The 23,025-nt window shown below is 43.3% G+C and overlaps 5 protein-coding genes across 5 annotated transcripts; 2 read left to right on the top strand and 3 right to left on the bottom strand.

The window, feature by feature from the left end:
* Positions 1 to 65: 65 nt before the first annotated feature.
* LOC131284767 (uncharacterized) lies at positions 66 to 1,517 on the bottom strand. The gene is made up of 2 exons (XM_058313626.1): positions 1,029 to 1,517; positions 66 to 962 (listed from the first exon to the last, which is right to left on the bottom strand). Exons 1-2 carry the CDS (start codon positions 1,515 to 1,517, stop codon positions 66 to 68), a joined length of 1,386 nt encoding a protein of 461 aa, XP_058169609.1.
* A 3,306-nt stretch (positions 1,518 to 4,823) lies between these two features.
* On the bottom strand, positions 4,824 to 5,445 carry LOC131288530 (uncharacterized). Its single transcript, XM_058317670.1, has 2 exons — positions 5,305 to 5,445; positions 4,824 to 5,237 (listed from the first exon to the last, which is right to left on the bottom strand). The coding sequence occupies exons 1-2, from the start codon at positions 5,443 to 5,445 to the stop codon at positions 4,824 to 4,826; spliced, it is 555 nt and encodes a 184-aa protein (XP_058173653.1).
* Positions 5,446 to 5,844: 399 nt separating this feature from the next.
* On the bottom strand, positions 5,845 to 7,807 carry LOC131284766 (odorant receptor 4-like). The gene is made up of 7 exons (XM_058313625.1): positions 7,652 to 7,807; positions 7,041 to 7,203; positions 6,773 to 6,974; positions 6,454 to 6,711; positions 6,302 to 6,401; positions 5,963 to 6,223; positions 5,845 to 5,901 (listed from the first exon to the last, which is right to left on the bottom strand). The coding sequence occupies exons 1-7, from the start codon at positions 7,805 to 7,807 to the stop codon at positions 5,845 to 5,847; spliced, it is 1,197 nt and encodes a 398-aa protein (XP_058169608.1).
* A 1,811-nt stretch (positions 7,808 to 9,618) lies between these two features.
* LOC131286546 (tryptophan 2,3-dioxygenase) lies at positions 9,619 to 14,750 on the top strand. Its single transcript, XM_058315511.1, has 7 exons — positions 9,619 to 9,647; positions 10,282 to 10,439; positions 11,639 to 11,772; positions 13,669 to 14,028; positions 14,115 to 14,364; positions 14,429 to 14,522; positions 14,591 to 14,750. Exons 1-7 carry the CDS (start codon positions 9,619 to 9,621, stop codon positions 14,748 to 14,750), a joined length of 1,185 nt encoding a protein of 394 aa, XP_058171494.1.
* Positions 14,751 to 16,749: 1,999 nt separating this feature from the next.
* On the top strand, positions 16,750 to 19,092 carry LOC131284765 (cathepsin O-like). Its single transcript, XM_058313624.1, has 3 exons — positions 16,750 to 17,222; positions 17,295 to 17,660; positions 18,786 to 19,092. The coding sequence occupies exons 1-3, from the start codon at positions 16,750 to 16,752 to the stop codon at positions 19,090 to 19,092; spliced, it is 1,146 nt and encodes a 381-aa protein (XP_058169607.1).
* The last annotated feature ends 3,933 nt before the right edge of the window (positions 19,093 to 23,025 follow it).

Here is a 23,025-nt window from a genome sequence, read left to right as displayed (position 1 = left end):
TGGTGGATTTATTTTGTTTCTACAATACTTTGTAGCTTCTCTTATAGTTGGAATTGATGATCTTATTAAATGATCTTCGGAGGTTTTTCGTTATACTTCTCGTAGCATAACTCATCCAACAGACGCATCATCACCCGATCAAGATGCTGGTTTGCATACCACAGGTAGAAGACGGCACTGGTGGCCAGCAGAAGAAGTGTCCCAAACATCGCAGCCAGCGTCATCCACATCCATTGGTTAGAGCCAACGAGATCCTCAACCGGTGGGAAAATATGACTGGGCAGTGTTTGTGAGATTGGCGTTGTCGTACTTTGGTTTGAACTGTCTACGGAATCGGCTGTTGAGGTCTGTTGGACAGTTGAAGAGCTCGTGGGCATCATTGACGTATCGTCCCTCGGTGCGTTGGTTGTGGTGGATGTTGTAGTGCTTGGTGTTGATGATGTTGTCGTCGTAAATTCGGTTGTTAATACTGTTGTTGTTGTAATTGGTATTGATGTTGAAGTTCTTGTCGTAGTAGAAGCTAATGTTGTTGTTGTTGGTATTGATGTTGTTGTCGTCGTCAGTGCTTCTGAGATGGTTGTTGAAGGTATCGTTTCCGATGTTGACGTCGTTGCCTCTGACGTCGTTGGGGGAAGCTCTTCGCTAACTTCCGTCGTAGAAATCGTTATCTCTTCCGTCTCCGTTGAGGTTGTAGGTGCTGTCGTAGTTGTTATTGTTGTTGTTGCTGTTGTTGTTGTTGTTGTAGTTGCTGCTGTTGTTGTTGTTGTTGTTGTTGTTGTTGTTGTTGTTGTTGTTGACGGAAACGCTGTCGTCGAACTCTCAGTTGTCGTAGTGGGAATTTCAGTAGTCGTTAGAAACTCGTCAATGGCACTGCATTCCTCCGTTTCCACTTCATAGTTGAAGATGGTCAAGTACTCTATCGCCATGTCACTGCCGGCGTTCATATTGGCTTCGATTTGGATCTAAGTTTTGATGCAACGAAAACGAGTCTTGTCAATTGTCCCATACTGTCAAAATTCCACACTTACCTGGGCCCGAATCACTGTTTTGTTTAGTTTTTCTTGGAAAAATCCCCAATCCTCCGTGGATGTTGACGTTCGCCAGGACTCGACGAGGATAGCGTTTCCGGTCGAATCTACCCGGTCCAGATCATACACACGCACCTCCAGGGTAGCCCCACTTTCGAACACTGCATTGTACGCCATCCGCAGCTCGGTATCACTGTTGAAGGAGTACGTCCTTACCGTTTCCCCACAGGTTGTCCCTTGCCATTTGTTGGACAGATAATAGTTTGCCCCGGGACGGTAAGGATCAAATTGGGTAGACTCGTCGTACGGTTTGGCGGTGAACTCCTGCAGGTAACCACACTTACGCAGGGACGTTAAGGTTTCATCGTCGAAGTCTATCTGCGTACAGGATGGTTCTTCATTCTCACGAGTTTGTTCTTGAATAGTAGGTGGAATAACTAAGACACTACACAGCATCAAATAAACCGCACATTTGATCGAGGGAGTCATATCGATCACTCAACTCGACAAAGTCTTCGACAAAAACAAATGATTCAATATCGTTTCACGCCTCCAATGTTCAGCCAGTTTCCCTCAACCGGTCATTGAAACTATGTTACCGGTCCACGCAAAGCAACGATCTTCACTGACACAAAATAGACCAATCGGTTATCGGTTCCGTTCTTTGTGTCACCACTCGATGTTTAATATTTTGATTGATTGCTTTAGTACGTTTATTGGCAGTGTTTTTCGACCCTAGACACTACAGCCACAAAGAACTTGAACAGGCTGGTTGACCGCTGGTACCGGGCCGGAAAGCACTTGACACTAAGGGGCTGCCACTAACGAAGATAGACGTCATGATCCTACTTCATAGGAATCTCCTCCTCGGAAATCTGGAATCATCGAATACTTTCGAAGGCATGTTAGAAAGGAAGAGTGATTCGATGAGGGGAGGCTTTAGAGTGTGGAATAATATTCCCACATACTCAGTTCTTTCTTCTTCTGCATACAATTTTGTAGATCTAGTCTCTTGCTTTACCCATAGTTAAACATTGATTAATGGCAGGAAATAAAACTGTTGGGGCAGGCTTTAATCCACCGCCATTATCCAGCACTTCAGAATGCTTCCTCCAAGTGGACTCCAGCTGGCTGGGTTGACAAAACCTTGTAACACTTTCACGATTTGTTTTATCTTTCATAGATCATCTCGGTGATATGTTTGCAATCGAATTATCTATCGAGAGGCCATCAAACCGATTTACGGTATGTCGCCTATTCCCTCAATCATCAAATGAAAACGTCATCACACCGTTTATCTACCCGATTCCAGTTCAGTTTCACCTTAAAAAACCGCACGGCTTTCATCTTGCCGACATCTTGCAACAGATTTGATGGATGATGTGGAAAATCTGTTCCAATCGTCGACGGTATGATAGCACCGATTTCGACTCCAGGCGTGCGATAAGGCACGTCAATGAAGTTCCGTGGTGAATGCGCAAGGTCCTCAGTCGATGCACTGATAGCGCATGTGAAGGAGGTGCCCACAACCGATCCTACGGTTCGGGAATGTGTTTGTGCGTCCGAGGTACGGGGTCTCACTATCGGCCGACGGAAAGGAATCATCATCTTATCGCTGTGCTATCGCTCCATCAGTATATCTATGTAGCCGAGTAGGATTAGGCGATGATCCTTGGGCAGGTAGACGTACACACCGAGGTCTTCATTCAGTTTGTCGGCGCTGTCCAGAATTCCAGCCCGCCGCTTATCGTCACTCACCTTACTGTGATTCCCGAAATTGGTAGCTGCTGTGTTTGGCAAAATGGTTCTCCGGTTCGGTGACAGTTGGGCGTGCAGGTGCTTGATCGTAGCCTTGACGATGGCCACCAGCACCAGTGGACACATCATCCAGCACGCGGGCAGTGACGAATCGAAGGCAGCACCGGAAGCGTACAGTGATGCCGTTCCCTTCGCGGGAACCGATGCCGAAACGGCCTGGATGGTGACGGCCATCATCTTCATCGTACTGTTTGCGCTGGCCATCATCGTGTGCATATACCTGTGGTACCTGCGGAACGCGAAGATGAAGGAACTACGGCACCTGCAGAACGTTCGGCTCGGAACCAACAAGGACAACCAGAACGTGTGGTACGGTGGTGGAGCTCATATGTGAAATGGGTCAGGACCGGACAGGTTCCACTCCGTTCCGCGTTGTTTGGAAGTGATTCACGGTGCAGTGATTTATGCATACCTTTCGGGACTAGCCGAGCTCGTAAGATAACGCGTTATCTTATCGTCCATCGGTGACCCGTTGCAAAGCGCGTTTCACAATCGACAAAGTGGTGGAAATTAGGAATGTTTTGTTATTTCGACGAACCGATGACTGACTTACAAACAGTTTGTGTGTGTGTGCGCGCGCGAGGTTGAGCGCTTATGTGCCTCAAGAGTGACATGAAAGTAGCGTTAAGTAGAGTAGCCTCAAAGACGAATAAAGTATAGTGCTTGTAACCCTCCACAATAAACTTATCACTTGAGTTAATTTTTTAGTGGCATTGGTATTTTCCTTCAAGGATCGTTCAAACAAAGCCATCGGAATGGGTTCAAATGGTTGTACCTTCCGTTTATTATTATTATTATCGGTTGCTAATACATTTTATTGTAGTTGGTATTATTGCTGGGTGGTTAACGTTTCCTATGTTTTACGCTTTCTTCAGCATTACACCGAGCGGATGCTGTTTGTCGTATAAACCTAACGCTCCCGCTCCGGTACTCTCACCTCACCACGCTCGCAAAACCGCTTTTATTAGCACATATATATAATTTTTTAAATATTTGTATATTCGAATGTTCAATAATGGCTACGCAAGACGTAAAGCACGCACTACGAAAAAAAAAATTTGGGGATCCTAACTTCTTTCCGGAAGCATTCGTCGCGATCGATTTGCACTGTATGTAGCCACATGCCATGTGAGTGGGTTCAGATTGGGGCGCTAAACAATCCTAAATTAATAGTCGTACAAAAAACACAAACACACACACACACGCACACATCTAACATGTACAACGTAATACAATATCACAATCGGTTTCACAAGACGCGACACAAGGGCCTGGTGTTAAGATAGTCGATTGTTTATGAGATCGCCGGTTTGATTTGCCTTTTGTTTGCTCGTTTGATTTTCCTCTACAGTGTGTGTCCTCGCGGGACATTCCTACAGGGTACTGGAAGACCGACCTGATTGGCTTCAAACGCACGGAGAAAGCGAAACTGACTGTTGCTACGGTAACGGGGAAACGGGTAGACACTTAATTCAAAAGAACGGTGGCACTTGAATAATTGCTTCCTATGAGGGTTTTAACTGACGTCGCGTGTCGAAAGCGTGTACCTATCGAACAGGAATGTATAACTTCTTAACCCTACACAACGCTGAGGCTAGCAGCACTTAACCGAGAGAAACACTTAGTGTACTAAGCCCACGCCGGTGCAAAGCCGGTGCACCGGTTTAAGGAAATGAGAGATTGAAGTATAACAGCTAGCTGATGTATAATCAAGACTCGTCGCTTAACGGTGCCGAAGGGCGTAAATTTAAGAAAATGCCTTCAATACAGGCATCCGATAGATTGATAGATAATATTTGCACACAGTTTATATCATAAGCGTACTGTAGGGGAACCCCCAGGATTCCCGTCTTCACGGCATTCGAAATTCGGACGCGAACTCCAGCCGGATACTGGAGGTCCTCGTCAATACTGTCAATTGTTCCTGCGACATTCTCCAGTTCTCGTGTTCACAGTAGAGGAGCCGCCATTCCTCTCTTACTTGGCAATCTTTTTCATCTGATCCGTCTGGTGCTTCATGGAGTAGGTGGCGTTGTCCGCCTTGTACAGCAGCGAATCCAGCTTTCCCAGCTGAGCCGACATCTTCTGGCCAAGGTCAAGGGCGGCCGACTTGGCCACGTGCGCATCAGAGGCCGCGTCCTGCTCCTTCATAGTGTCCAGTGCATCCAACGCGTCATTAATCGAACGGCCCGAGTCGGTCGGTTCGTCCGAGCCGCTGGCAGCCGCCGGTTCGCTGCTCGGTGTCGACGGGCGCAGCTTCAGAAGGCTGGTGAGACTCCCGCACGCCACCTTAAACTTGTTGATCTTTTGCTGCGTCACGCTGAGAATGTTGTTCAGCTCGTCCATCTTGCCGGAGGTGGACTGGATAGACTCTTCCTGCAGGTCCACTTCCTGTAAGGTGGAGTACGTAATGTAAACAATACCGATTCTAGGACACTTTCGCACCACCAAACCCAACCTTCAGCTCCTCGGTGAGCTGCTCCTCGACTTGTGCCTCCTGCCGCAGCCGCATCTTCTCCTCGAACTCCTCCCGGGTGGGCTTGGCCAGTTCGAGTAGTTCCGCCCGCATACACTCGTACTCGTACGTTCCTTCAGCCATGGTACTCTGTTTGATTCGTTGTGTACTGGTGCTACCGCAGGTACTAGAGTCGTTGTGTTTGGGTTCTATCTATCACACTACCTAATCCGGTGGTTGAATTGTTTTGGCGTGTCTGCACTGCTGCCTTGCGAAGGCCACCCCAAAATTCTGTGTTAACCTTCTGGACTGACTAATGTCAATGCCGTATTGATTGGTTTCGCCAGACACTGGCGTTTCTACGGTGCTGCGGCGTCAATTGCGCATGTCCGTGTCATCACTGGGAGTAACATTTAAATATGTCGGTAAAAGTGTTAAACGTGGAGCGATTCAGGAAAGCTTTTTATTTTCTTATATGTAATTACACTTTGTGCAGATTTTCAGCAAACTAAACCAATTTTCAATACTGGTTGGTCAATTTAATTACTGCTCGTTTACAGTTTGCAGCAGAGTAAAATAAGAGTAGGATGTACTGATTATCTGCAAAGAAAAAGAAGATGTTTATTCCGTCCTTCATCAGCACAGGATGAACCCCCCATACCCGCTGAAAACTTTGCAGCGTCACCATGTAGAACTTCGATGCCGTCACTCCGGTCGGTTTCTGCGCCTTCACCATGAGCGTGAGGACGGTCTTCTGCAGCGGTATGTCGCCGAGGTACCACGGCACGTTGTAGATATGGTCGGTCACCGCACTAGCCTCGTCCGTAATGTTCTGCGCGTACCAGCATAGGAGAAACAGCTGAAGAACTGCTCCCGGCAGGTAGGTCATCGTTTTAATCGTGTCTTCGTTCCAGCCGAAAACCTGCGGAACGTAATCAAACAGATAAGAGGGTACGCAAAACTAAGCTCACTACGGGACTGGTGTTTAGGAATTGCTTACCGTCGTCAGCTCGTAGAGCACAACGCACACTACGATCGAGCTGGTCAGAAATTGGATCATCAGGAAAAAACTGAACTCCTCCTCCAGTTGATCGATGAGCCTACAAGTTGTTGGATTAAGAAACCGGAAGAGTAACGGTCGCTTTTACTTACGAAAGATTGCTTTTATGTTTCAATATGATTCGCCTCAGCTTTGCGTGCAGTTGCTTGCGTGGTGCTGCGGCCTCCAGATCCCGAGCTAACTGGTCAATTTCAAGTTTCAACAATTTAAACATGGTCGTTATGTGCATACACAGCGTGGAGAACATGCTGTCAAAGCCGGTCAGCGCAAATGCCAACACAAACGCTGCGATCAGGATGAAGAAGTACGTCACACTAAAGCTCGCATTGCCCTCGATGCTATAAAACAACCTGCAAACATAATAGAGCTTTAAGCATACTCTTGGTGCTTTGGACGAAAGCTTCATCGTACCTCATTTCGTACGGGAGCTTGGTGGTGTAGTTCGAATTGTCGTTCATAATCACCCTGTGGTAAACCAGTTTAAACAGCGGCAGCGTGGCGTACTCCACCACGATCAGGAAAAACGATGCCGTGTAGACTATCACGAAAATCCTCGTCTTCTTTGCAGTCGAGGCTACCAACTGCTGAACTTCCGTAAGCTCCGACTTTTTGTCTTGGAAAAAAATACAGAAATAGTTTAACAAACGAATAACACACAAACGACTGTGGGATGCCTTACATTCGTCCCATTCCACCTGCAACTGGTTGATGAGATTTATAATTTTCACTCTTTTCACATTACAGACGATCATTTTCACGTTGGTTAGCAAAATTTCGGTAAAAGGTACCAACACCAAAACGAACTCGAAAAGATCTCTCGTATCCAGTACTAGGTACGCAAACTGCAAAGTATATTTTTGGACAAACATAATCTAGTTTTACGGTGCGTTATTCGGATTGTTTGATAAATTTCTATGATATTAATTTTTGACGTAGAATAAAAATGGTTGTCTTTAAATTATTGAAAACCATAAATATTAATGTAACGTATGTTTGAAAAAAAAACAATCGATGTAGTTCTATGATTCTACATTTTTTAAGTAAAATTAACTAGGACCTAAGCTTTTCTAGTTTTATTTGACTAGACTTTGTGCAGACGTATTTATAAAATGTATATACTTGATTTTTTTTATTTTTGCATGAAACCAAAACAGGACAAGCAATTTGCATTCAACAAAACCAATGCCCACTCAATTTACTATGACATCGATGGAAACATTGTTATGCAAAAGCGTTTTGAAAACAGATTATCATCTTAGAATAAGTCCAACTACTCCAATCGTTTCTTACCGTAGGTAAACACAGCACAGCAAGCGGAATAAACGTAAGACACCAGAAAATGCTCTTGTCCAACAGTGAGTCCTGAATCGTGGCCGACAAGCACCGGGTTGAGTAGCACATCGCCATCAGAACGTAGCGGACCTCGTGCAAGACGTAGTTGGACATCTTGTCCGCAAGAAAATCCTAGACACACCGTACGGCAAACTGGAGCCCATACGGCCATTCTGCTATCTTTATATACAAAATCATCTGCTATCGACAGTTGAAGAGCGCGTGCCACCGTTCGATGAAAATTTGATGAGGTTTGTTTTAAATTGAAAACTAATCACCACCAAACTGGGAGCACCTGTCTGCGAGGGCCAAGACTCGCGCCTCCAGTTTGGTGTCAGTTGTTTTATTTTCCCCAGCCTCAAGCGTTCGTCTGGAATAAGGTTGATGGTTGAAGTCGCATGTGACAAAACAAAAACCTTTAATATGTAAATGGTGGATTTTAAAGGGGGTGGGGTGAGGGGATGAATGTGGGTGGCCAGCGGCAGTGTAAAGCCGAAGATTAATTATACTCCGCCGCGATTAAACGGAAATGGCTAAATGGTACTCTGTACTACCATTGCGCAATAATTACGTGTGACAAGGGATGATTTCGTAACCCGTGTGTGCTAAGATTAACCGGATTAGATGTTAATTTGAAAATGGACCCAAAAAAAACTGCAAACACTATCGGCAAGAAGTGCTGTTGAACGATTGATTACGCCATAAAGTTAGAACAATTCAGAAGTGTTGTCTGTCGAGAATGATGATATTTCCACTGGCCGACTGTCATACACTCTAGAGGTTTATTGGTTCTTGGATCTAGAGTTCATAGGTCACTGAAGCTGTCTAATCCAGAAAGGACCAGACGTTCCAGCTAGATTATGGTGTTAAAAGTGTCTAAAAAAACTAAGTGAAGAACGAAGAGATAAGACCAATAAATTACAATTAGAAGTAACTACGCCTTACCAACCTTCTCCGATGGGGTATTTCACAACGTAAAACAAATTGAGAAAGGAAGTTGCTTTTGTCTTTTGTTTGCCATCTTTTTGCGAAATTATAAACGAGCAATTACCTATTCTTGTCAGTTTCCTAAGCCTTCTTCGCAACCAAAAACAGATTGGGAGAATAATAATCAAATTCAACGAATGGAATGTGCTTAATGAGTAAAAAGATTAGTCTTTTCTTTTGGCTCATTAATTCATGAAGAAATAAAAACTAGTAAATTATAGCCCAATATCTTCAACTGTAAGGCTCCGAAAACTCTCTGCGATGTAATTGTTCGGGTCGACGAACCAGCAACAGGCACGTGCCATCAACACCGGGAAGGCAGGGAAACTTGACGTGGAAACGGTCATCGGAGGCTGATATGCTCGAAAATGACGTGTAGCACAGGTTTGCCAATGCCACCCATACGCCGTACTATCGCACGTAGCATTCCTATCGGAGACTTGTGCGGCCGATCGGTCACGTTAGGCGATTGCCGGCGAAGTCTGTCTTCTATTCTGAAAGCAGTTCGGGAGAGTTCTTCCCGCACTCGGTGACGTCACCGGTAGAAGCATAGCACCTGACCCTTCCCCGTCGTCCACGCGCATAATCCCTCGCTCCATCGGTGTGTCGGGTGGAACTTTATCAACCACCGTCCCGTCGCCGTTGCATGGCTGAGTGTTCGTGCACCCCTAATCGAACCTCGGAGAGCGGAGTCCGGACCACCGCGATGAGTAGGGTTTCAGTTGACTGCGAACTACCGTACCTTCCGGACGTCAGATCTAGCGAGTTTTGGCCGGCATTTTGTCCAAAAGACGCGTGGACGCGTTTGTGAACGTGTTGAAAGATCCTTCCGGCCAGAGCCTTCACTGGGAAACCTCCCTCTTTCAAAGCGGTGCCAAACTGATTGCGTTCGATTTGACTAATATCGTTTGTGTAGTGTATTAATCCACTTTTCCACCATGAGTTGCCCGATGCGCAGTGGTGTCGTGTAAGTGTTTTTTTTTTTGTTTTTCAACCTGCTACAAAGCAAAAATAAGAGTACATCAACCAGTTACACCGTCAAGACTGTCACAGTCTCCGGGAGAGTGGGTCGTAAAGAAAGATTTTGCGATAACGGTGTAAATTGCATCTTCCCAGCTTGCCAACCCGGGCGTACCTCAACGCTTAGTGAACCACAATCTCGGCTGAAGTCGGGTCACTGTTAAATCCATGCACCGAGATACGTTGTTTTTAGGGCACGGCTTTTGTTTGGCATTGTTATGCAGCGAGCTGATGTTATATTTTTAGGAAAATAAATCTTTGAAAAAAATATTTTAGAAGCTGTCATGTGGTTTTAAATTATATTTTAGGGATTTTCAATTAATTCCAAAAGCCATTACGAAACAGATAACGCCAAAGTTGCACTGAACAAGCCCAAAGTGCTTCATAACAATGCCAAGCAAAGGCCATGCGAGTGAAATTCACTACCTAGTACCGGCTAAGAACAGGTTGATAGGGACGAACTGGCACTGAAAACCGTGTAAAGCCATGCGACGAGATAAGACAGATCGTGCCACTGGTTTGCAATAGAAGTGATTGAATGACTTCCCTTCCTTCCTTTTCACTCATCCAACTTTGTCTAGTGACTCCGTTCAGGGGGGGCATCATCTCGGTTCGGAAGCTGGCATGCTGTACGGCGAGTACCTGATGCTGGACAAGGTCCTCAGCGCACAACGGATGCTGTCGGTCGAGGGCAAGAAGCCGGTACACGATGAGCATCTGTTTATTGTGACGCACCAAGGTAAGAGATCAAAAAGTTATACATGTTGTTTTTTAACATCGCGTACATTTGACTGTCAATCAAAGGCGGAAAACCACGATTGAAAAGGATAGCTTTAGCTGATGTAAACACTATTCTATTTTGGTATTTTTGTTTGAGTTTTCGGTTAAACTCGTTAAGAATAATTTATCTAGCAGGTTTTCTGATACAACCGCCTTATTCTCGGGCCGTGGGTTAACACTATATAGCATAATTTTTTGCTTACAAATCTTTGATATACAACACAGTTTATTCTTCCTAATAACCGTGCAACAACTTGGCCTCTTGGAATAGTTACTGATAAAATCCAATTCAATTTTAGAAACATATGAAATCTATTGATCTATATTTCTGTAATTACAATTTGGGCTGCTCAACGAGTAAGGTTTCGGAGTTTTGCCACTAAAAGTGATGGCACCATCAGAATTGGGACAGGAAAATGAGGAACAGCTAACGTTTAGGTATTTAAATGTTTCGACATAACTGGGTCCAGAAAAATGTCGTTTTCTACAAATTGCTTTCAATTGCAAGATTTCTGTTAACTGATCCAGCCTACAATGGACCGTTCACTGAATCAAGCTCTCATTTTAGAAAAATTACCAAAATTCCAGGTCTTACATGACTAAATAGTTCATTATTATAATACTTTCGCCTACATTGCAACTCGGGAAGTGTTTTTTTTTTTAGAAATCAGAGATTAATGTTTAGTTTACTCGCAAGTCCATCAGCTGCGTTCAGAGGGGGACCTTTCGAATTAGATTTGTTTATTGCAAATAATATTGAATTTTTCAGGCCCAAAAATAATATCTTTTCAAAAGAGATGGAAGACAGGCATGGATTCCAAAATATTGAACCAATTTCTTCACTATAAAAGTTCAAGATTATTACAACCCTTCGTAAAACCTGCTTTAAGGCAAGCAATATTGATCCATAAAGGCTTAACAAATTTCTTCAATTTCTTTAAAATATTGAACAATTTTCTTCATAATAAAAAGACAAGTAGTATTGCAGCACAAAAGCAAAGATTATGAAATATTTAACCAATTGCTTCACAATAAAGTTTTAAGACGAGTACAATACTTCGAAAAATTTATTTACTCAAACTCTGGAATCGATTTTCCCGGAATGAAAAAGATAATAACAAAAATTAAAAATCTTACATGTCTCCACTTCTCTTCCAGCGTACGAGCTTTGGTTCAAGCAGATCATCTTTGAGCTGGACTCGATTCGAGACCTCTTCAGCACCGAACACATCGAAGAGTCGCGCACGTTGGAAATCCTGAAGCGCCTCAACCGCATCGTGATGATCCTGAAGGTAGGCGGTGCAGTAATGTACAAGTCTCACCATTTGAGACCACCTGTCAAAAGACAATCCATTAGTCGGTTAATCCTTGATGAGGAATCTTTTTAGTCTCAAATTATTTAGTCTGGCCAGGCCGGCTAGAGGCCGGTCGTATCAATTTCCAAGTAAGCTGACAATCAAACTTCAAATGGGGGCCAAAGTTCCTTGTGGCATTCTAAAACCGACCTAAAAAGAAAGGAAAAATATGTAATACTGAGGCCAAAATGTTTGGTTACGCCACTTTAAGGTTTTGTTTTTCTTTGGTGGATGGTGGATGGACTCTCTTCCGCGTCCCAAGCGGACATTACAATCCCGTTCGGTGCTCACCTTTTTCCACGTTGGGAAGTGCGCGAGCGATCGAGACTTCCCGCATGGATCGCATGTACCGTCTTGGGCACTTGTGCGATTTCCCGGAGTTGAACAGGCGGGACGCATTATGCTGCCTGGCGTGGCGCACCGAAACATTAGACGCCATGCGGTATCCTGCCATCGGTAAAAAGTGAAATCATGTTCATGATGGCCCGTGGTTGGCGTTCGGTTTAGTCGGTTGTTTGTTCGTTTTGTTTGCTCCTCCTGGACCACACTGCTCCAACTTGGACTGCCGCTTGCCGATGTCGTGGTGATAGTAACACCTACCGCCAAGCTTCGCCAGCCCCGCTACGTTCAACCCTTAGCTGGCTGAGAATCGGCACGATTGCGTTGGGACGTCATCGGTGGTTGGTCGAGTTGGAGTTAATTTCCAAACCCGGACCCGCCCGATCACGGAGAAGCCTTGCGAGTGTTTTGGTTTTCGCTGGCTTATGTTTTTTCGCGTTCTCAGAATAATGCGTAATAGATTCCGCGCCCCGGATGCGCCGTTTGACAATGAAACGTAGAGTTCGTGCGGTAGATAATGAAGCCACACGGTAGTGATTTGTGTCCGAGTAATGGGAAGCATTGGAGGGAGCCTGATCGGAACTCTTTTGAAGTGAGGCAGTAATTTGTGTGGCATCCATTGTCGTTTTGTCTGTTTTTGTGTGGTAGTTAGCGAGGACAGGACGTCTAGACATATTCGCGATGGTTTATGGAAATAATTGTGTTATATAGCTGCCCCTTTCGTATCTTCCTTGTAGAATTCGTTTTTCATGGCATTAAAAATGATGGAGATTAATGAATGTAGCTTTCTCTTTTACTACATAATTTATTTTTGACTAACCCTCTGTAGCCTTCCATGCATTTGGAAGGTTAATCTCACTAACTTCCTTATCATGGTAATCAATCTCAATAATTTACCAATCAAGAGAGGAAAATTATAGCTCATTTTAAGATCGTTATTTATTACGTATAGGATGTATAAAACTTTTTATATGATACTAATACTAATGATAAAATGCAACGAATCTTCAAGTGGTTCAAGAGTAGTTTGATTCAGGAATAGGTCATCTTGTAACTACAAACTTAGACACTTAGAACAAACTTCGAACTGAACTCTTTGCTCTGCTTCCATACATTTATCTTGTTGCTATACTCAAGCGTATTTTAAAGCGCAAAAGATGTACAGATACAGATTGCACTGGAGACATTTCTTGATTGTTATAATTTTATTTGGTTTCAATGCTACGAAAGGCGTAGCTTCAGTTTTTGATTTGTTTTGTTACTATTTTAGTCAAAGGCTTCACATTACTATCGATGGTTTTTTATGCAAAACATATACTTTCTATGCATTCGACTTCATCCAACTTTTTGCTAATGCAACTAATGTTTTATTTACATAAGTTCAAATTTTTTCTTAAATCCAATTGAACAACCCTTTGCTAACTTTTCACAATTAAATTAGCTCACCGATACTAATTTGGAGTTACTTTTTACCACACGTTTTCAACTTTCCAGCTCCTGGTGGACCAGGTTCCGATTCTTGAGACAATGACCCCGCTCGACTTCATGGACTTCCGCGATTACCTTTCGCCGGCATCGGGCTTCCAGAGTCTGCAGTTTCGACTGCTGGAGAACAAGCTGGGCGTCAAGTCGGAGCACCGCGTGAAGTACAACCAAAAGTACACGGAAGTGTTCGGCAGTGACCCCGGTGCGGTGGAGCGGATCGTCACCACCGAGACCGAGCCGTCGCTGGCGGATCTGGTGCAGAAGTGGCTAGAGCGGACGCCTGGACTCGAGGAGGATGGCTTCAACTTTTGGGGCAAGTTTCAGGAGAGTGTCGAAACGCTGCTCACCGAACAGGAAGCAAGTGCCGAGGTGAGGGACGCCGTTGTTGACGCCGTGTAACTCGCGAAGTGAATTACTAAACGAAAGAAATGTTGGGTGTTTCGCTTTTATTTCAGACGGAGGAGCATGAGAACGTGCGCGAATACCGGCTGATGGACATCGGGAAGCGTCGGGAAGTGTACAAGTCAATCTTCGATGCGCAGGTGCATGACGCTCTGGTAACCCGCGGAGAACGCCGGTTTACACACAAAGCCCTACAGGGTGCGATCATGATCACATTCTACCGGGACGAACCTCGCTTCAGCCAGCCGCATCAATTGCTGATGTTGCTGATGGACATCGACTCGTTGATCACCAAGTGGAGATGTAAGGGATGGGAGTAGTTCTTTTTGAGTACTTGGAGATAACATTGTTCTTAATGCCACCACAGATAACCACGTCATCATGGTGCAGCGGATGATCGGGTCGCAACAGCTCGGAACCGGCGGCTCATCTGGATACCAATACTTGCGCTCAACCCTGAGGTACTTAGAAGCTTCTTAGGTTTGGTTCTCAAGCGGTCCAAAACTCATCCAATATGTCTCCATTTCAGCGATCGATACAAGGTGTTCCTCGATCTGTTCAACCTGTCCACGTTCCTGATACCTCGCAGCTCCATTCCACCGCTCACGAGCGAAATGCAGAAGGCGTTGAACATGGCCTGGGGTTCGCCAGCGCATCTGGCGGCGGCCCGGAACGGAACCCTGCACTAAACCACCACCGACCTGGAGTCTCCGATGCCAAACGAACTACGATTGTATAAATGAATGCTCTCCTGTTCCTCACCCACTCCAAACACCCTCCCGATCCTTGCTGTTTACGCGAACGTAACGTATTTCGCGTGTTATCAATGTGCGATAATACAGATTTAAATAAATACCAGCCCCCGGAGTGACGGGACTATCTGTAGAAGTTATGTATAATATTTGCATTTTTTTATTTTCAAATCATAATGTAAACTGATTTTCGAGAACACACAAGGCAACGGTTGGTCGGAGCGAATGTTTTGACGCCAACGTTTATCAAGCTTCAACCGCAAAACAAACACACGTGTGAGCAATTTAATGATAGCAAACAGTGCTTTTTGTTTAATTTATGATTGAATTAGAGACACAAGTAAAACTGCACATTAATTATTGTCGTTTATGTTTAGAGCGAATTGTTTACTAAAGATAATGTTTATCATAGCGGTAGATTGATTTATCTGAAGTGAAATTTCTAATCGATTTATAAATATACTTAAATCTTCTCAATACATTTTCCAGCCATAGAAAAAGCGGTGCAGGGCTAACGATAAAATATCTTGCCTTTGAGCCGTCTTCGATAATCCGTCCAGGCCCACAATTTACTTGGCTTTTCATACGTTAACACTCAATAATTTCATAATTATTGAAAAAAAACGTAAATTCGGGAACGACCATTTTGGAATGGAAATATAGTTAATATTTGTTCATCTATATTTTTTGCATTTTCTATTTTTGATGCATCCCTCCTTCATTACGATGTGGATGCTGAAGAGATTCATCTACAAACTAAAAATGCCAAAAAATAGTCAGTAAATATAATATAAAGTAGCTCGTTACAGATTTAAAAAATCTTCAGAAACAACGAAGTCACAGCGTTTTTAAAAGAGCGGTCATAAGGACCGCTAAATACATGCAACCGTTTAAAATGTTAGTAAAAGGTTCCGAGTAGTTTGTCTTCGCAGCTACTGACAGTTAACTGTCCGTTTTCTCTGTATCTACAGGGATAGGGAAATGGAACTAACAGTGGTTGGTTGTTCTTATAGTTATGATATTGAGTACTTATAGTGGCGGTAATATAGAAAACTTGGAAAATACTGTACAAACTTCGACTGTAATTTATTATTGAAGTTTATTTCAAACAGAACGCAGATTAATAATACTAATAATAATAATAATAATAATAATAATAATAATAATAATAATAATAATAATAATAAAATCAAAGAACGTTTCATACTAGGACAAATAACACTATTGAATTAATTTCCTCGTAGAGCTTGGATTTTATTTCACTACAACCACTATTGGTAATAGCAGCACTATGGGATCACTTACCCTATTGATAATAATTGGAAAAAATGACATAAGCTATATCTAACCATAGTTCTTTTTGTATGCAATGAGACAAATGCAAAATAAACTACTCTTGAGCATTGAAAAGAATTATGATTGGCCATTTTTACATCCAGTGAGACGAATGAAATAGCAAATATGTGAACAAGGCCGATTGCTTTCCGTATTACTCACTTTCAGCTGTACAACTGTATGACAAAAAAAAAAACGTTTTCATTCCATTCGACTTTGAGACTTTTTTTTTTGAGACATATGGTTTCATAATTTACAACTGATTCTCTGATTCTGGATTAATCTTACCAGAACCGAACCAGACAACGCAAGACCGATTGTGACTGAATCGAAGCATGTCCGGAACGCAGGGCATTCGTTTGAACCATTGTGGGTCTCTGATCGTGAGCCGGCGAGGTCAACCGTGGAATGCCGCTGATAAGCGAGATTGATTAGAGCCAGCAGCCATCGGCGGGTGCGGTTCGGATCGAGCGCTCAGTTTCGATCGGTTTGGTCGCGATGCTGCCACGGTTCGTTTCGAGTCGGGGTGTTTTTCGTGTCGTAAAAGTGTAATTTGCAGAGGAAAAGGAACACAGAGGGCTGGAACAAAATCGCAGACATTATGACGGAAGTGATCGAGATGCTTATGATCATCCTGATCGTGACGCTCTGCTTCCTGATGATCCCGTTCAGCAGGAAACCGAGTGAGGTGCTCGAGGCGCGCCGCAAGTTCGACATCTTTGTGCGGCTGTACGAGAAGCCTTATCGGTACGATGTGCGCGAGTACGACTACCGCTTCCAGATATTCCGGACGTCGCTCGGCAAGATTCGGCTGCTGAACGAGCGGGCCCAGCTGGTGAACGACAGCGCTCTCTACGGCGTCACGCAGTATGCGGACCTGTCCGATCGGGAGTTTATTGGGCAGCATCTGGCCGACCTGCTGCGAGAGGGGGAGCCCGGAGCTGGCGGAACCACCCGGAGCTACCAGAAGTACGTGATCGATTCGCGCAGCGCCGAGATGAAGAACGACATTATCTTCTCGCGAGCGAAGCGCGATCTCAAGCTGCCCTCCAACCTGCCACTCACCGTCGATTGGTATGTGTTCCGATGTGACTCGGGATGTGCGTGTTCTCGCTAGGTCTTAAGTGCATTCTATTTATTCGTTAGGCGCAATCAGGGAGTCATCACACCGGTCAAGAACCAGGGAAGCTGCGGCGCTTGCTGGGCAATCAGCGTAGTGGACACGATCGCGGCCCTGGCGGCCATCAAACGGACCGACCGCAAGCTGACCGACCTCTGTCACGAGCGGGTGGTGGAGTGTGCGGCCAACGGAAATGCCGGATGTGACGGTGGCGACACCTGCCGGTTGCTGCAGTGGCTCGCGGATGAAAACTTCCGGATAGGATCGGCCGAAATGTGCCCCGAGCGGAACATGGCCACCGTCCCATCTACCAGCAACTGTACGTCCACTCCTCCGCCGGCGTTTGCTGCGGGTACGAATCCTTCCCACGTGAAACAGTTCACCTGTCAACGGTAGGTACATACTGACTCAAAGTCCATCCTTTCCGGAGATAACATTAGAATTTAACTCTATCACTTGGACGCCATATTCCGCAGTTTGGATAAATAGACTAGAGTCAATTCAGCGCAGGTTCACCAAAATAGCTCTCTATTACACACCATGGCTCAACCCTACTAACCCGATATCTTATCGTGACCGCTGCTCACTACTAGGATTGCAACCCCTGTCCCACAGGCGAAATGTAGCCCAAGCTACCTTCATAGCTAAACTACTAAACAATGAAATTGACGCACCAATGCTACTAGACAAAATAAATATTTCTGCGCCGGAAAGGGCTCTGAGACCCAGAGACGCCATCAGAATCTCACACACAACTACGACATATGCCAGCAACGCCCCGATCATCGCTATGTCCAAAATGTTCAACATATTCAGTGCCCACCACAATTTCAATGTTAGCACGACTAGTTTTAAAACCAACATACTATTAAGATGGACGTCCACCACTAACTAAAAATGTTCATGTTGTGATTCTGTTTTCATAGAAGATTGTAAACTCAAATGTAACAGTAACTGTAAGTTCAAACAGACTAAATTGTCCATTGAACAAACTAAACTAAATAAATAAATAAATAAATTTGTCCAGCCATAAATTTGACAGTTTTCTCCGATGCGTTACTCAACAAAGTTGTTTAAAAAAGAATTATGAGTTACCATCAACATAGGACTCGATTTCAGCGGTAATTTTCGTTTAAAACACTGGTACTAATCAATCAAAATTCATAGCGTGATACAACTTAACGACGCAGTGATGATAAATTGTTCTGCATGTAAACTATTTTTTGATGCTTTTTGCATTATCATCGTGGATTGTTAAACTGAAACATCTTCTAAATTGCCGCATTCTAAGGACTTATCACCAAGTGTCTAAGCCAATATATCTACTTCCAGTTTATGGCTTCAGATTCAAGTCTTATAGAATTCACTAGAGAAAAAATTGGTTAACTTAAAACTTGGTTTAAGGCTCCCACACAGTCATGAAGATCTAACATTTGTTCTTGATTTAGTCCAACAAAGCACATGTATATGTCATCGATTTAAAGAGTTTTCCTTATTTTACCTCTACTTTGGCGCAGGTACGAAAACGAGGAGCATCTGATGTTACATCACCTGGCCACTAAGGGTCCGATCGTGGCTGCTGTCAATGCGATTTCGTGGAAGTACTACCTAGGGGGTGTGATCCAGTACCACTGCGAGTCCGGTTACGAGCTGCTGAACCACGCGGTGGCCATCGTGGGCTACGAGCTGAACGCCACTGTTCCGCACTACATCGTAAAGAACTCTTGGGGAGCTCGGTTTGGTGATCATGGCTATGTGAAGATCGCCATCGGGAAAAACCTTTGTGGCATTGCGAATCGTGTGTCGTTCATTGAACTGGCTTGATGAACGCCGTCTTTGGAGAGAATGAGCTAAACATAGCTAAGAAACTAGGGTTGAAAAACACTGGAAAAAACTCACTTAGATCTTTTTGTAATCCAAAATTGTGATATTTTCGCACTCGATCGACTCGAAGGCATTCCTTAATTTGGCTCATGTAATTTCTTCATTCGTTCATTCAGTTTGTGTTAAAGTGTTTGACCCTCTTCGCTACCCATCGGAGACAGCAAAAGTTCCCCAACTTGATTCATTTCATAGCAATTATCGATTTACTGTTCGGTTTCGGGTACGATCTTTTGCGGCACATATTTACATTAGAAGTTGCAGCGGTGTTCAAACTTTTCTGTTTGGTTTTCATTTCTTTTCGGTTTGTTATTTTCTTACACATTTATGCACTCTGCGCTTAATGCCCGTCTGCATTCGTTGCATTGTTCACAAACGTTCAATTCTAGTGCTTACTGCTGGGAAGAATTTCCCTTTCATCTTGCTTTGTACAACGCTTCGCTTTCGCCTTGCTGCATTTGCTTACAATGTTCTTCCTTCAGCAGATGTGTCCCTGCAAACACGGAACGCACGCAGCGAGCACATTGTAGCTTGAGGAAAATGCAACCAACAGTCTACGGTGTGTATGCGTACGTACAAATGGGCCATATCTTGGGAATGCGAATGAATGGAATGATAAAAATCACGCTCACAAAATCCGATCTACTGAATGTAATGCGAATATGCTAGTGCCCTAGAACGGAATGCACTTTGTTTTTCCTACGATGCGTGGAGGCCTAAATATGGCTGGTGAAAAGAATGGCTTTCCCTAAAGGTTTTTCAACGATCATCTATGACGAAGGGCGGGTGCACTTGGCAGAAAAATGGGGAATCGATAGATGGTTAAATATGTGTTGATCGCTCAACGGGGAAACATTCAAATGAAACTAAGAGGAAACAAGTTGAATTAATACCTTCGCTGACCTTATTTTGTTTTTTACTTTTGCTATGTTCGAACAAACTCGTCGCCACATTTCGTCGCCACAAAACATTATCATTCTAACTAAGCAGCAATCGCTTGTTGAAGATGTAAGTTTTGTTTTCTTGCTTTGTTTAAGAGAATGATGCTTTTTATATGTCTTTTTTTATACTTTTTTGGTAATTTTGTTTCCCTAATATCATCCTATCTTCTCATTGTCTTTCTCATTGACGGAATATGGTATAGAGTTGAGCGTAACATTTTTATCTTTTCTCTTTCTCTCCTACGTTTTACCCGATGTTTCGTCGTTTGCACTCCGCCATTATGCTCACCTTTGTTATGTGTATAATTGGGATAGTTTAATGACAGTGTGTATATATAAATATGAGTGTATATATCTTTAGCTTTGAAGTACAATGTTTGCTGCACTACGCAATTGCGTTTGTTTGTTTTACTTTAATGTTTATTTTTCGCGACATTCTAACAATTGGATGGGCGCAAGGATATGCGGGGCCGTCCGGGAGATGCAAGTAAACTGGTTTATCGTACAAGACAACAACGGAGGACGGTTGGGAGTAGATAGAAGGAGTAGGATGGGAGACGGAGTGGTTTTGGGATGAGAATACTTTTTTTTCGCTTTGAACAACATATCAACTATCGTTGCATAATAGATACACTTTCGCTCAGTTATTGTAATAGAATTCCATCATGCAATGCGCGTTATACGAAGGCGTGTATTGAAATTGCTACAGTTGCGTGTATTATCGGTTTTCGATTTTTATATCAGTTTGTTTAATAATAATCTTTCTGCCAACGTTCTCCGTCAACAGCTATCCATCATCATCTTCCCTTTTGCTAACGCACTCTGTCTCTAGCTACATTCACTATGATTTCTCCCAACATCGCTTTATAAAAGTTGGTCTACACTTCATCGGTGTGCTACATGTGTGTGTGTATGTATATGTGTATTTATGTATGTGGGCCAGTGTGACTAATTGTATGGTTAAAGTTTTAAACACGTATGAAGATATTGCGCAGCGGTAGCCAAACAGACATGGCTAGCAGTTTGCTTTCCTTTTTACATGCTGAATGTCCAGTAGAGTCTGTTAGTGTATAAGGCGAGTATTTTTTTTTTTTTTTGTAGTTTCTTGTGTGTCTTAAACTTCTTCCAGTTGGCAATGGTCGTCAACATTCATAATTAATTCGTCATTAATTTATTTTTATTGTTTTCTGGTTTTCTTGATCCTCTCTTTTCCTTTTATGATAAGGGTTATTCTTACGTTAAAGTAATGTTTTGTTTGATCTTTATTACACTTTGACTGGCTGATGATTCTCTTGCACGGCGTACTAGGATCCTCCATCACGAATCGTTGCATAAGCATTTGGTATGCTTAGTTTAACAAACCAGTGGTTGTCTTGCATCATGATGTGGTATAATATTATGCACTTCCAGTTTGCCACATCGAACAACGTCGACCGTTGATTCGAATTGATTGAAACAAATCGTAAACATCCCACGATTTTGTATCGGCCTAGCAACAGGTTTTACCTATGCATGCAATATCAATAATGTGAAATCAGATCAATCCATTTTTTCTCACTCTAAATATGTGCAAAAGCGCAAGAATAGTCATTTGAAATATGTAAAATAAGGTGTCCGGAACAGATCGCGTTTTGAACCAAAGGTTTGGTTTTAAAGCTCTATTAGAATGGTTCACGAGCCAATCTGTAGAAACCACCACTGGACGAAGATCAGACAAATTGTAGTTACACGCTAGTTCACCCGTTTATCCAAGTCGATGCAGAACATACCACCGTGTTTTTGCTCAATAAATATCAGTATGTTGAAAAAGAAAAGAATGTGTGAAATGATTCGACATAAACACTTGAAAGATAGGATGGAATGTTGAGTATGTCCTGTTCCAGAGTATGTATCAATTGTTCCAGAGACAAATTTCCGCTTCAACAAACGAGAAGAAACATGCATCTATTGTACTTCTACAATTCGTGATACGAAGATGCATCGCTGTATACAAGTATGTACATATATAACCATATAAACTCGTGCATTTTCTGCCATAACGTGATGGTATTTCTTACTATTTTCCTACTTTCCACAACTTTAAACACAATGTTCCGCGGGATAGATCATTCCAGTTTCTAACGTTGTATGTTGTGTCGTTCAAATTTTCATCTTGATTTCCCAATCTTTTTATCATTTATCGTTTGTTTCTACTTTTACACCGCCCTCGTTCGTTTGCAGTACTTCTTTGTTATCCTTTTCGATAGCTACTCGAAAAAAAGTGCTCCTTCTGATATAATGATTGTGATGAAGATGCATCCTACGAATAAATCACCCAGACCGTGGCGTTCCACCACGTGAACGCGTTACTTAATAAATAAACGGACCTATCGAAATGCGTGATAACAACTGCTCATAAAATGTACTACTCCTTTACAATCCACTCCTGCTCACCCGCAACGTAGCACGATGTACGCTGATATATTCTCTCTATTGTGCTGTTTATACAGCTTGTGTTGTCCGGGAGCGTGCGTGCGGCAGTGTAGCTAACACCAGTCAACAGTTTACGCGTGTAAATGTGTTTCTGTTTGTCTGCACTTTGGCGAGAAGGACGACTAGCAAAAGTACGAGTGGCATAGTCCACGAACGATGTTGATAGTGGTCACATTCTCAGGCCGATGCGGAAGATTCTGCCGCATGTAAGTATTGGCGTATAGAAAAAGAAGAGAATCGTGCGCCGAAGACGTCCTCCTAAAGCGTGTCAGGTTTTGTGTTTGTAGTAGAAGTAGAAGTAGTAGTAGTAGTTGTTATAGTAGTAGTATTAGTAGTAGTAGCAGTAGTTTAGTAGTAAAATTAACAGTCTTCCAGTTTGTTTCGATTTTTTGCTGTCCTTTGATAGTTTGCTGCACAAAGAGACGGAGCAGTGCACTAGCTGCGGGGGTGTCTGTATTTGTTG

Source organism: Anopheles ziemanni, chromosome 3 (genome assembly GCF_943734765.1).
Source record: "Anopheles ziemanni chromosome 3, idAnoZiCoDA_A2_x.2, whole genome shotgun sequence".
Lineage (NCBI taxonomy): Eukaryota > Metazoa > Arthropoda > Insecta > Diptera > Culicidae > Anopheles > Anopheles ziemanni.
The sequence above is the reverse complement of the archived record's forward strand: the minus strand, read 5'-3'. Positions and strand labels throughout refer to the sequence as shown.